This window comes from Dipodomys ordii, unplaced genomic scaffold (assembly GCF_000151885.1).
Source record: "Dipodomys ordii isolate 6190 unplaced genomic scaffold, Dord_2.0 Scaffold71, whole genome shotgun sequence".
Classification (NCBI taxonomy): Eukaryota; Metazoa; Chordata; class Mammalia; order Rodentia; family Heteromyidae; genus Dipodomys; species Dipodomys ordii.
The window spans coordinates 4,539,467-4,553,506 of record NW_012267287.1 but is presented as its reverse complement, the minus strand read 5'-3'; the positions used below and the strand labels follow the sequence as shown (position 1 = coordinate 4,553,506).

Genomic DNA, 14,040 nt, shown 5'->3' with positions numbered 1-14,040 from the left:
TCTCCACCCCCTCGCTCAAGTCCATTCACTGGAGGGCACCGTTCCCCTCCAGGGAAAGGCTGCGGGTCCGCACTGGGTGATTAGGACTGTGGGTAATGCGGGAGCTTCTCCACATCCACTGAGCTGCATCGTGTATGCGCAGGAATGTAAGGTGCTCTTTTTGAAATGGCTTGGATTTTCTTATTCAGATTCATTTTTCACTTCACTTGGTCAAATCTGCACATAAGCAAGTGGCTTACTCAAAAGGCTGAGATCTGGGGACTGCAGTTTGAAACCAGCTAAGGCAGAAAAGTCTGTGAGACTCTTATCTTGAATTTACCAGCAAAAAGCTGGAAATGAAGGTATGGCGCAAGTGGTAGAGCCTCAGCCTTGAGTGAAAAAGCTAAAGGACAGTGCCCTGGCTCTGAGTTCAATCTCCAGGACCAGCACACACACACACACACACACACACGCACACACACACACACACACATACACACACACACACCTAGGAACTTTAAACACCACAGCAAACATCACATTCAGGTCTTGCGGATGCCAGCTAAGTCAGGACCTCCAGGTAGCACCCAGCAAGAACCACAGCAAGAGCCCTCAGAGGCAGCAAGGGGGGTATGCTGGAACAGAGCTCTGAGCATCTACGGTTTTTCACTAAGAATTTCTGCTTCATCCTGAGCTCCAGGGAGGTCTACATGAAGATCTGTAGGCATAGACTTCTCAAGACAGATACACAGGGAGAAAAATGAGACACCAGCCAGGGTCCCGGAGGACGGTAGAGCACCAATAGCCAGGATGTCATGCTATATGCTGTGGACTTGGTGCTTCTCATCTTACCTTTTCCTGGAACAGCTGGCCTCCCTTGTGTCTCCATGATTAGGCTGACCCTCCTCCCCACCCAGTTCCCTGAACAAACCCACTTGGTTGCAGCTACTCACCTGCCAGTGTGTGGCTGAGCACACCCACAGAGCTTTGCCTTTTCTGTTCCCCCAGCCCCAGCCCTCTGTGTTCTCATGGTGGTTGGCTCCACCCCCTGCTTGCACACATAGCTCTCATAGCTCTGTCGTGTGCTGTATCTCTGAAGTTTGAGATGCTCACTCCCTATCAGTTGTTAACCCCCAACTATCTACTACTGAAATCCTCCCTTTGTCTCTTTGTCTGTCTGTCTCTCTCTCTCTCTCTCTCTCTCTGTCACACACACACACACACACACACACACACACACCCTGTGTTTACCTGGCACAACTAGACACAGCCTTGGCCACAGGTGGACCAGACCAGAGAAGCAGTATGGAAACTCACACTGTCTGCACAGATCAAGGCCCTCTGGAAATTCCTCGTCTCAGAGAAGCTGCCGTGTAAACCGGGAGATCATCTTTCTCCACCTTAGTGGACAGGAAGGAGCAAAAAGCCCCAGAGAAGTCACCCTGGTCAAGTGGGCCACGGAGATGTTGAGGGGTGCAAGGTAGAACCCTCCCGTGGGCTCTGCCTCCCGCGACTCCGTGTGAAGAGCGGCACTCCCGGGAGAGAGCCCCAGGCAGTAAGTCTGGTGAGCGGATCGATGTAAGGAAATTTGACAGGGAGTTGAAATTAGGCAGAAGGAAAGAAAGAAAACAAGGAAGGCAGCCTCCTGTTACATATTTTATTTGTGTACATAACCCAGAGGCAGTGGCAGAAATATCTCATAAATGAAGCACAGTAAGAGAGCTTTACCTTTTAAATCATTATGGACGAGTGTCGACTCCAGCTTGGAAACAAAATCCTCCTATGGCCTGACTGTGTGCTCAGCCCCAAGGAAGCCGTCTAGGGAGAGTTTGTACCACTGTGATGGCAGAGATGCCGACCAGACCCAAGAGCCCAGGGCATGGCTCCCTTGCACTGGGATAGAAACGCAGCAACTCCATTTGTTATTTCCTGACTCCATAGAAAGACTGGGCAAGTGTATTCACATTGGAGTGTTTGAGCAGACCTGCCTGCCTCTGTCTGCCCACCTCCGGCTCAGCTCCTGAAGATGGGACCCAAAGTTCCAGCCCTAAGCGTGGCTGACTTCTATCTCAATAAGGGACGCCCCCCACCCCCAGTCACCTCCTAAACTTCAGGTGTTAGGAAAGGACTAGATGCAAATATCAGCAGCTACTCTGGTTATTTGGGGGTGCCCCAAGGCTTTCGGGAGCTCTGTGGCCGAAACTTGGAACGAAGATCCGATGTACTGTGTATTTATCACACCACCAGGGAAGACCTGACCTGTGGAGGGGGAGCTGCGGGGCCAGACACCCACTGCAGACAGTCATACATTGTCTGCATTGTGGAGCCTTCAGAAAGCGTTCACATGGTTCACTGGGTTCACAGCGCTGGCCAGGGTGTGGAGGCTGCCCTGCTGCTGGCCAGTACTGAGCCTAAGAGGACCAGAGAACCCTAGCTAGGCTCTGGGCTGCACAGCAGAGCATGGGGAGTTTGGAAGACAGGTCCAGCGCAGAAGGATCTGAGACAGGGAGGTAGATGAGAGGCAAGTGCAACAGTCAAAACCACACTCTTCCTTGATGTGGCTAAATGCCAGCCACATGCCTGCCGTATCTACGGAGGAGGAAGTGGAAGACATCTACTGCCAACTACTTCCTCCCACAGGGGAGATAGACCATGTGCTGGGCCCATAGGGGAGAGAGAGAGATGAGGGAAGACCTGTAATTACCTGCACGTTGTTGATGCGTGACTCTTTGATTCTGTCACACGTACAAGCTTGGGTCCCTGGTTTGGCACAGATCCGGGTAGAGTCTGGACTCTTGAGTTTCAGGCCACACTGATGAGGGTTTCCATTCAGCAGCCTTCACCGCCACAGCAGGACTTGAGCTGCCTGGCCAGGGATCAGGGCTGGAGGTGGGGTCTGCAGTAGACCACACACTGGACCCCAAGCAGCTGAGAAGAAATCTCCCTGCACAGCGCCCGGTGGGTACAGGCACCTGCACAGTTCTGTCTAGAACTGGGAGAGACTCCTGGGAGAGACCCCTGACTGGCCTGGGCTTCCACCCAAGGACATCAGATCGACCACACATCAAACCACGTGACTCGCCGAACACCTACAATATCAGTTACTCCAAAGCAGAGGTTGACACAATCAAAGTTCCAGGCTACCCCAGGCCGGAAAAAAAAAAAAAGTGAGACTCATCTTAACAGAGAAAGCTTGGTGCAGTGGCATTTGCCTTTTATCTCAGCTACAGTGAAGAAGAAATAGGAGAACAGCATTCTAGGCCCACTGGAGAAAAACAAGACCCTTGTTCAACCATAACCAGAGCAAAAGGACTAGAGGCATAGCTCAGGCAATAGAGAACCCATTTAGAAAGTGCAAAGCCCTGAGTTCAAACCCTACTACCACTTCTCAAAAAATCAAATGGGGGCTGGAGGCATGGCTCAGTTGGTAGAACACTAGCCAATGAGTGAAAGCATTAGGTGCCAAGTTTGAGTTCTGGTCTTGCACACACACACACAAACACACACACACACGCCCCCCCATGACTCTTTTTCCTTCAGGAGTCAGAAAAATATGTACAAAGCAGAATGGCAGGTAAATTAATTTCCTGACCAAGCAGAAATCATTGGGTAGAAGAAACAGGTATACAAACATTAATATAATTAGATCCATAAATTAAGAGACACATCCTGGCCCCAAATCATCATGTAGTCATAATTTTAAAAAAAACATGTAAAACAAAATTAGCTGTCATTGCTCAGGACATATTGATTTCTCTAAAATCAGTTTGTTTAATTCTGCTATCACGTGTGTGAATTATTCACAGTAGCGATCTAGAAATGGAGGTGGTGGTGGGATCTCACGGTGGGAATTTGTGGTTGTGTCACCAACCACCAGACCACAACCGTGAGAGCCTTGGAGAAGGAAGCATTTGAGGCGAGCTGTTTACATAGCGTCTTATATATGAACTGAAGTTAGCCAAGGGTCCAGCAGGAGATGGTGGCTGGGACTTCAGTAGCAGTGGTCTGTATGGATGTTCACAGAGCTGAAGGTTAGGGTTCAGGGAAACAGCGAAAGAGGTACAGGCTGAGTCCTAGCAAGAGCAGTCCCGGGAGAAGGAGCTCTCTCTGGGCTTGCCATGTGGCTCCCTGTGTCTGGCTAGGCTTAGGGACAGGGCTCATTGTCGCTGCTGCTGCTGCCGCTGCTGCTGCCGCTGCTGGTGGTGGTGGTGGTGGTCTCTGCAGCTTCCACTTCTTTAGCTAGAACTGCCATGAAGTGGAAAGGGAGGCAGGGCAGAGAGACCCCAACTCTAGTCCCAACAGTTCTCCTGTATGCTAACAGTGCCCCCTGTTGGTGATCTTAGGAAATAGCCAGAGGCTGGGGCCCGCATTGGCTGTCCGTAGAGACCCAGAGCAAGGCGATGGGAAATAGACTGGGGACAGACTGGGGGTAAGAAAAGAAAACCAAGCTGCAGGTTTTTGCCATCCGTCACCCAGGCTGTAATAGAATACCTGAGATGATCAACGAGTGAAAAGAAGAGGGTTATTTTGACTCACCCTCGTGGCGGTTCCGCTCCGTGAGTGGCTGTAAGCCTGTGACTAAGCGGCGCATCGTTGAGAGAGCGCAGGTGGGGGTTCATGGCGGAACAGAGCTGCTCCTGTCACCAGATGTCGCTCTCAGCCTCACCCTCGAGGTCTCCATGACCTCCCCGGCGCTGCTGGGGACCAAGACCGCCACTTCAAAGGGCACATCAGGCCCAGGCTAGCGTGTCAAATCCATTCAAAGAGCTGTAAGATACTTTTCAAGTCTTATCTTCATTCTGCTCCTGTCTATAACTTTTACTGCCTCGTATTCAAATGTGATTGCGTGCATTGCCATTGCGAAGTGAGACAAGCAACATATTCTCACCCAGGTCTGCAAGCTAGCGGCTCAAATTCAAGGTGTCTTAGGACTAAGCTTTCTTAAAGGCTGTGGGGAAGGCCCTCTCTCTGCCTTCAAAATTCTCTCTCCTTACAATGTCACCATTCACAAGGTTGAATCACTACTGCTTCATCTTCATTGAGTCCTTATGCAAAATGAGGCCATGTTTGCAGGTACTACAGGTTTGGACAGGTTTTGTGAATAGAACTTGCCATGTTCACCATAGGAACAAGAAAGGTCTTCTACTCCCCAGCTGGGCACCATTATGATGAACATTTTAATATAATACTGGCTAAGATGTACTCTGTATTTGCCATGTCTTGGCATCATGCCCAGCCTTTTAGAATCATCTCACTCCATCTCAGACCATCTTCTGAGGTTCATTTCTTGTCCTCTGCACTGGTGATCTCAAACAACACAACTGCACTTGCTGACAGCCCTGAAAGCCAAAAGTCCAAGACCACAGTTCAGCAGAGCCACACTAGACCCGTGGCTCCATGAGAGATCTCTCTCCTGCCTCTCTCCTAGCTACTGGAGGCTGCTGGTGCACCGCAGCTGGTAACTACATCCCTCCAATCTCTGCCTCTGTTTTCACCCCATCTCCTCCTCAATGTGTGTCCCAAAGACCCTGTGAGGATCTGTGTGACTGTATTTGAGACTCAAGCTGATAATTCAGACTTCCTTCAGATCTTTGACATGATCGTATCTGTGCAGGCCAGCTTTCTGTGGCTAGGACAAACACACCTGAGATAATCAGCTTAGAAGGAGGAAGGTTTCTTTAAGCTTATAATTCAGTCAATGGTCCTAGAAGTAAATTATAAAAGGTGAGTCGTTTTGTAAGCCTACAGATGTGGAGTGGATGGAAGAGGAAAGATATATAGCCAGGTGGCTAAGAGACAGCGGGTACCACAGGAGGCTAGCTGTGGGAGAGCAAAGCCTGCAAAACCTAGCTCTTTGCATGGTAAGAAGAATCTAGGCCTGGACGTGGCGCAGCCCAGCAGCTGCCAGGTCAGTGCTCAGCAGGAAGGATTTAGCTCCTGTCGGCAGGGCTCGGCCTCCTAATCAAGAAACAGCTGGCATTACAGAGAGGTCCCTTGTCACAGCTGGCCCCCATGACCACCCAGCTGGTCTATAGCAAGGGCTTTCTGACTCCTGGAGGGCATGGCTCTCTCTCCCTTGCTTGCTCTCTCTCCATTGACACCTACAGCTGCAGGCTGGGCATGCTTGATAAAGGAAGACAACCAGAGAAAAAACCTCAGCTCATTGTTCTGCTGGGAAGAAGTCCTGAGAGAGAAGTCGTAGAACGTGGCAACGCCAGGTGAGGTCGCGCATGCACCGAGTGCTTCAGCCCTGCGCCTCCATCTGTCTCGCTGCTCCTTGCCGCTGTCCTGTGATAATCAGGAGCGGTGGGTTTCCTTGTGACCTGTCTCTCAGCCTCACCCTGGTATGGAAGCAAACTGGCACCAGATTCTAGCCTTGCCACGAGTCCTGGGAACGACTTTCAGCAGCTCTCCTCTCTGCGTCTCCATGCCCTCGTTTGTCAATTAGGGATAATGCGCCCCTCCAGGAAAGAGTCACGGGGGAATAAAAATCAACTGCTGTCCCCCTGTACCAGAGGTCACGCTGTGTTGCTCCGGACTTCAGAAGTGCTGTTTGGGGTGAGACGCTCACCTTGACCAAGGGAACTTCATGGAGTTCAGCAGACCTGGATCTCAGTCTGCCTTCTTGGCTATAGCACCTCCACTAGCATTTTCACTGGGTCAATTCCTTCATGGGTGAATTGCTTGGAACAGCCTCAGAACACACTTCCTGTCTTGATGCAGCGATTAACAGCACCTGAATTTGGACAACAAGTCACAGAGCCCCTGGGCACTAATACTATGGCTGTGAGAACACCACCCTCAAAGATGTCCTAAGAATGAATGAAGGGACTGCAAAGGGGGACTACACACAGGCCTCAAACCCCTTCCCCGTCCCCACGGCCGCGCCTCAGCCCGGCTCCACACAGAAGTGTCCAGCCCCATCTGAAAGAGGAAGTGCTTTAAATCCTGCAGCAGACAGACACGAAGACACCAGGGGCGCAGGAATCCAGATGACAACTTCATTCTCCGTCTCTCAGAACCTCAGCCACGTGAAATGACGGATTGAGCAGCTGCCATTCCATGCTGGGCCGGGAGGGGGGGAAGCGGGGGTGGGGGGATGGATGACTTCAGACCCAGGGATTTGGGGGCCCACATTTCCAGCAATGTATCCACAAACTTGGCGCCTTCTAAGCTGCAGTACCACCCTAGTCTGAGGAGCTCCGATGGGAAGGGTCCACAGGAATGGAGTCAAGTGCACATCCAGAGGCAGCGTGGCTTCTTTCAAGTCCTGGGATCGATTGGATCAAATTCAGGTCAGAACCCACGTGCAGCTTCTGCTGCTGCAGAGAAACTGCCTCGTGGGAGGTCACAGGTCGCAATGGCAGGCCACCTGCACGGTGCGTCGCAGTCCTTGAGGCCTTGAGGCACTAGGAGCAGAGTTTCCCATCTCCTGGCAGCCAGGAAGCACTGGGAGCGGGGAGGGGAGGGGTGGGGGGGTGAAGAGACAAGGAAAGAGGAGAGAGAGAGCGCCAGGGATGTCTTTCCAGGTCATGCCCTACGTCCTCCATGAACTGCCCCTCCAACTGCCCATCTGATCATGAATCCAACAATTGATGATTTCACTGGAGAGACCAGAGCCCTCAGAATCTACTCACCCCTCAACGATTGGGTCCCCCAGCTAACAACCAGCCTGCAGCCGATATTTCATATCCAAAGCATAGCCCTAATCTGAGGGAAGAACAGCCCTGACACAGAGCAAACCCCGGCCAAATCTGGTGCAAATCACCTTATAAAATCTCAGAGCAAAGCAGACCGAGAAAGAAGAACCTAGATTCCCAGCCATGCCTCCCTTCCACCCCAACCCCATCACCCGCCTCCATCTGTAGGAAAGTTCCGGAAAAGCAGCACTCCAAAGCAAAGGGGGAGAAGCTGCTAGCCGATAGGAAGAACTGGTGGCAGTGACCATCTGAATATTCATGCCCCTCTGTGTCTGGGCCGGTGGCCCCTCTCAGGGGCTCAGTCTCGGGAGTCTGTGGTGTGAGCCACAGCTGCTTCCAAATATTTCAGGAGTTCGGGAAGGGAAGTGAGATCCAGCAACAGCACCACATGAGCTGCAGAAGCGTGGAGATCCGTTCCTCACCAAACCTCTCTTCCTGGAGCCATGGGGTGTGAGCTTCAGGATCGGCTCGGAGCGTGACGCACACAGTCCCTGACAGGGGAACTTCCAGTCTGCACCCCAGCCCTGAAGGCCACTTTTTATCACCTCTCTTGTTCAATCATTGTTGGCAAAATGTTCCGGTAGATTCCTTTAGGACACACTTGCTCTGTGGTCCACGGCCAGTCCCAGCTTCTCCAAGTTGCGCTGTGAACACAAAGTGGAGTAAGGAGATCCTGGCCCCTCTGCTGCCTGCCACGGAGCCAGGCAGACGGGAGACGGTGCTGCCCAGCGAGCTCGCCATCTCCATCAATCTGGACCCAAAGCTTGCTGGCAGCCATGTGAGCCCAAAAGGGACCAACTGGCATTGATCTGGCCCCATGGCTCTGTGTACCGGGTGGCTTGATGGTGTGTGGCTGGGAGTCATGCTCAGACACAGGGCTCCGGAGATCTCTCAATCTACCCCCCCTTCCTCTGCCCTCTGCTGCCACTGAGCTGTCTCCCACAGAACCATCGCCCCCCCTTGGATTTCCCCCCGGATCCTCTGTGTCCACCCTCCGTCCTTCCCCCAAGGAGCAGCACTCTCTGTCTGCAGTGGAAATTGACCACGTCAACCCCAGTGGTTTTCTTCCGTGATCAAGTCCTTGGCCTCCTGGTCTAGAGGAACAGGACACTGTCCTCCGGCCTTCATCACCGCATCTCCTTGCCTCTCCGCCTCTCTCCTTCCTTTGTGTGTCTAAGTAGATGGAACATCCGAGACCTCGACTTCATGCTCATGTTCAGACCTCCGCCTTGCCAGCTCCCACCTGTCATGAACCGCTCTGGGTCTTCAGGAGCCCAGTGAGGCGCCCCCCCACTCCACTGAGCTGAACCCACTTCCCCGTGCATCTCCTTCAGTGTTAACCACACTTGGCTCTACTCGAGCCCTTAAAAAAAAGTCTCCTCGTCTCCCCTAGCAGATGAAGGAGTTCCCTGGAGGCAAGGGCATAGCTGACCACCCCTGTTGGAGAGCCACGGCCAGCAAATAATCGTTGGGTGGCGCAGCATGGCTGAATCCCTCCGGGTGGTATTCCAGCTGTGTTTGGTGTCTCCCCTTCTACTCCCCACCCTGCCATGTCTGAGGAACACCGACATGCTGATTGGCAGAGTAGCAACTCCACTAAGGTCCAGAGTGGGGGAGGGGACAACAGGACCCAACAAACCACACTGCATCCTAGGTCCCAGGTCTGCGCAGGGGACCAATGGTCCACTCCACTGAGTGGAATTTGTAGGGAGGGAGGGGGCAGAACCTCAGAGGTGCTTGGTTAGGAGAGCTAAGTACATCTACAACTGAGCAATCCAGTGATCATATTGGTGATTTGGTTGCCACGGTGACTGGGGAGATGATGGACATCCTCTTGGACAATCAACTATCTCCATTGTCAGTGGTGGTGCCTCTGGGCTGCTCAGGGGCGGGGCTAACCACACCCAACCAATAGAAGTTAAGGGTAAAATGAAAGCCATCTGGGCAGGAGCTTCTGTCCTCTCTCTCTCCAGTAAGAATTATAAGGGAGAAACTTGGAATTTGGAAGCAAAAGTTCCAGCCTGAGTTATCATCCTGATGCTGAGAGCTGGGTATCCTTGGACAATTCAAGTGACCACTCTGGGCTTTGGTTTCCTCATTGAAGAATACGGTAACCAATCCCAGCCTGGCTTACGTGGCTTCAGTCTGAATGTTAGATTGAAAATATTCCTAAAACATGGCTTCCAGCTTACCATGGCTTGACTCATGATGCTTTGACTTTATAATGTATGAAAACTGAGCTTAGGAGGCTGAGATCAGAAGATCATGAGTCCAACTGTAGCCTGGGCAAAAGTAACAACAGCCTGTCCAAAAGCAAAACAAATCAGATGTTCAGTCAAAACCAATCGCAGCCTCTTCCTGGCAGCGATGTTCAGTTTAACACTTACTCAAATGTTCACAAGCATGTGAACATTATAAGCAAGTGATCTGAGCATCTAGGTCACTGGGCTAACCCACATCCTTCAGTTAGGTTAGATTATATTCGATGCCGTTTTGATATTTAATATATCCAACAGATGTGTGCGACTCCATGGCAAGCTGGCGGTCTCTAGACTCTGTAAGTGTCGGTTGGTTCAGACATCAAAGGCTCCTAGTGTGTGATCAGGCCATTTCCAGGGATGTTCAGAGGGTCAAGAGGATGCTGGCTTCCTGCTTTGGATGATCCAGACCAGAGATGTGTTTCCTTACATCAGAGCTTAAGGGCTGAGGGTCCTCCAATGCCAGCAAACTCTCCCCAAACCATCACACCCACAGAGCTGCTCCTAACAGGAGCGCATGCCTGCCCCAGGGTGGCCCTATGGCCTGCTTCATGGAGTCAGGGGTGCAGGACTCATTCCTGCCCGGCTCTCCCTGCAGGTGGCATCCCCTTCATCCTGACCGGTGAGTTCTTCCAGCAGTCACAGCGGCCAGCAGCCTTCATGATCGCAGGCACCGTCAACTGGCTGTCCAACTTCGCCGTGGGCCTCCTCTTCCCCTACATCCAGGTATGGCTGGCAAGAGGCTGCTTCTATAGGGTTGTCCTGCATTCCACAGCCTGTGGAGGCCAGCTGGAAGGACAGAGCAGGTCGATCTCCCCCCTCCCCCAACTTATACTAGTCTTCTTAACTAAAAGTCCTCTTCTCTCACAAGGCACCATGGCTGACACCTGTATTTATTTTTGTTGGATGAGGGGTTTGAACTCAGGGCCTAGGTGCTGTCCCTGAGCCTCTTTGTGCTCAAGGCTAGCGCTCTACCACTTAAGCCACAGCACCACTTCCAGTTTTTGAGTGGTTAATTGGAGATAAGAGTCCCACAGGGACTTTTCTGCCCAAGCTGGCTTGGAACCACAATCCTCAGATCTTAGCCTCCTCAGTAGCTAGGATTCAAGGCGTGAGCCACTGGCACCTGGCCACATATTGGCTTTTGATGAATTGATTGGATGGCTGCTTCTAAATTATGACATAAGGCTGTATGACAGTAGCTTTGTTACTAAGTTTCTAGGCCATGCCTGGCCCACCCCTGACTCATGCAAAAACACTGATCCACAAAAGATCCCTGGGTATAGGAGGATGTGTAGGAGGCTATGACCACATTACCAAGAAAGCCCTTCTTATCTGTCTGCCTTGCTCCAAGGAGCTGTTACACTTTCACCCAATTCCCATTCATGGGAGTAGGAAACAGCTGAGATTTTTGTTTTATCTAAATAGCAAGGTAAAAGTAGCACTGTGCCAAAATTGCCTTCTATTTTTAGCATCATTTTAACGTGAATGCTATATTCTGAAAAAGAGATCTTTGTCTGAATCTGAGACGCTGGAACATTTTCATGGCCATTTTCAATAACATAAAAGATATATTTACAGAAGTGGTATGATTGCCATTAATAGCTTTAAAGTCAGTTGGCAAAGGGAAGAGGCAAGGAGAGGGGCTGCTCTTCGCTGGGTGGACAATTGGTCCAGGAAAGAGCCTTCAGTACCTCCATTTTCAACTGGTCTGCATAGCCCAAAAACTGGAACTACAAACGTCACCTCTTTTAGTTGCCTTATCCAAAAACAGTGCCCACATCACAGGGTTGGCACAAGCGCTGCTTATCAGCAGTGCATAGCACAGGGAAGAGTCAACAAGCAGTCTACCTTCCGCCTCATCCTCTCTCCTCCCCAGCCCAAGCCACAGTCTAACAAGCACAGCTCCGGGAAAGAGCACAAGGCTGAGTTTTGCTCCAGCCTGCCATTCTAGCAGGGTGTTCAGGACAAGCAGCATAAATCACTGCAGTTTGATTTCCTCCTCTGAGAAGAGGGACAAACTAGACAGGAGCACACTGCCAAAGATCTGACTCCAAAATCAATAAGGGTAAACACTCAGTTCACCGAGTCGCTGGGTAAATGCTCAGCTCACTGAGTTGCTGGGTAAATGCTCAGCTCACTGAGTCGCTGGGTAGCTCCTTCTCACCGGCCGCTCCCTGAGCAGTTCTGCAGAGCCAACCATCAGGACTGGGGCTCTGCTCAGGGGTACGAGGCAGGAGCGGCGGTGAGCATGCATCTGCTAGCAGGTCTATGGCCCTACAGGGCAGCCACCTCAGTGTGGCAGGGTGTGGAGGTTCATCCTAGCTGTTTGTGCTGTTATACGAAAACACCCATTTCAGCTCCATTTTCAGCTTCAAGACCACTTTATGGTGCCCATTAGGAACCTGACTGGTGCTCAGTGCACTGAAATGCCAGGTCTTACATGTTAGCAACATATGAAAAAAACGGCACAAGAATTTGGATCCCACTGGATTCACAGATCCCACTTCCACTCCTTCATGCTACCCATGGTAGGGGCCAATGGAAGGCACCCACACACGCAGAGCAAAGCCCCTGCATGCACTACTCCAAAGGACTTGACTTTAACAACACTGCTATTCTTTTACAGCCATTGAATCTGAGTCAGGCGGAGTCTCAGATGTGTTGTCTGCTCAGTCTCAGAGTGGAGCAAAAGATCAAGCTCTAAATGCTATGCTATGCTCCAAAAGTAGGTGTGGGTTTGTTTTTGTTTTTCAAATACAAGAATTAAATAGAAGGCAGCTTCCCCAGGAAGCCTTTCACTCCTAAACCTTGCTGAGTGCCTCGTGCAAACCAGACACCCCTCAAGGCCCAGAAGCAGCAGAGGTAACCAAGTCACCACAAAGCCGGAGGTCTCTCCTGGCTCTAATCAGGACACCAAGCAGCATCTGTACCTGCCATGTCTTTTTATTTTCTCTAGTCTCTCTTATTTGTGCAAGGTTGGGTCTAAGTGTCTGTCATGAGTTTAGATCCTTCACATATTGGAAAAACAAAACAGAACTGTTCTCTTGACCTGCTCGGTGGGAATATTTCTCTTCCTGTTGGCAACCCATGTGTCTTGTGGTGTATGGTGGAAGTGGGAAGAAAATGTGGGAAGGAAAGCGAAGACACTCCGCTTCCAATGTTACGTTCTTGCTTTTGCGATGGTCCACTTTGAAATGCCAAATCTGCAACAACAACAGAAAAAATGTAGGCAATGGTTGGTTTCAGGTTGTGTTGTCCCTGCCTTTCCACAGAAAAGCCTGGACTCCTACTGCTTCGTCGTCTTTGCGGCAATATGTGTCGCAGGCGCACTCTACTTCTACTTCGTCCTGCCCGAGACCAAGAACAGGACTCACGCCGAAATCAGCCAAGCCTTTGCCAGGCGGAACAAGGTGCAGGCCCCTGAGGAGAAGCCCGGCCCCGCCACAGATGACAAGAAGGAGAACGGAACGGCTTCCACGTAGGACAGCTGTGTCAAAAACAGGGTTGTTTGAATGGATGGAAAGGTCTCCCCATTTCAACCAACCAAAGATCTCCCCACATTTGGAGGACTCAAACGACCGAAGCCATGCAAGCCTTTAAAAATGAGCCTTTCCGATCTCACACGACTGTCTCTTTACAGCTCAACCTCCCACACGCTTCTGGAAGCTGGAAAGAATCTCCTTATGTGTTAGTGGACCATTTGGGTACCACAGAGGCTGGCCTTCTGTGGCATTGCTATGGTTTTGACAGGAAATTGGGGGAATAGCATTGGATTGTTCTCTTAAAGGACTCTGTGGCTGGAAATTATACTTGGAAGTTCAAGTCCCAGCTGGGCCCTAAGGACCCTGACCTGCCCTCTGAAAGCCTAGCCCTTCCGAGCCCAGTAGGAAGACTTCCTCCAGCAAGTGCCTTTCACTCACCTGTCTCTCTGCCTTGGGACCAGGCTTAGGAAAGCTCACAGCCGCACCATCATCTTGCAAGTTCTGCCTTCTCTGTGTTGCTGTCCCAGGAGTTCCAGATGCTAGGCCTGGGCTATCTTGACTTTAGACGGTTATACACATACAGAAATTATCAATGTGTAAAAAGAAACAGGCATGCAA

General features: G+C 51.1%; 1 protein-coding gene across 3 annotated transcripts in view; it reads left to right on the top strand.

Moving 5' to 3' along the window:
• Slc2a9 (solute carrier family 2 (facilitated glucose transporter), member 9) overlaps positions 1–13,735 on the top strand; it is a 68,687-nt gene extending 54,952 nt beyond the window's left edge. For 2 of the 3 annotated variants that reach the window (XM_013023963.1, XM_013023962.1), the window contains exons 11-12: positions 10,536–10,663; positions 13,213–13,735. In XM_013023963.1, the coding sequence (XP_012879417.1) occupies positions 10,536–10,663; positions 13,213–13,422 (338 nt within the window). In that variant the 3' untranslated portion in view covers positions 13,423–13,735. Of the gene's footprint in view, positions 1–10,535; positions 10,664–12,566; positions 12,664–13,212 lie in introns of those variants that run through there. The other variant, XM_013023964.1, reaches the window with a different exon arrangement.
• Positions 13,736–14,040: the final 305 nt, after the last annotated feature.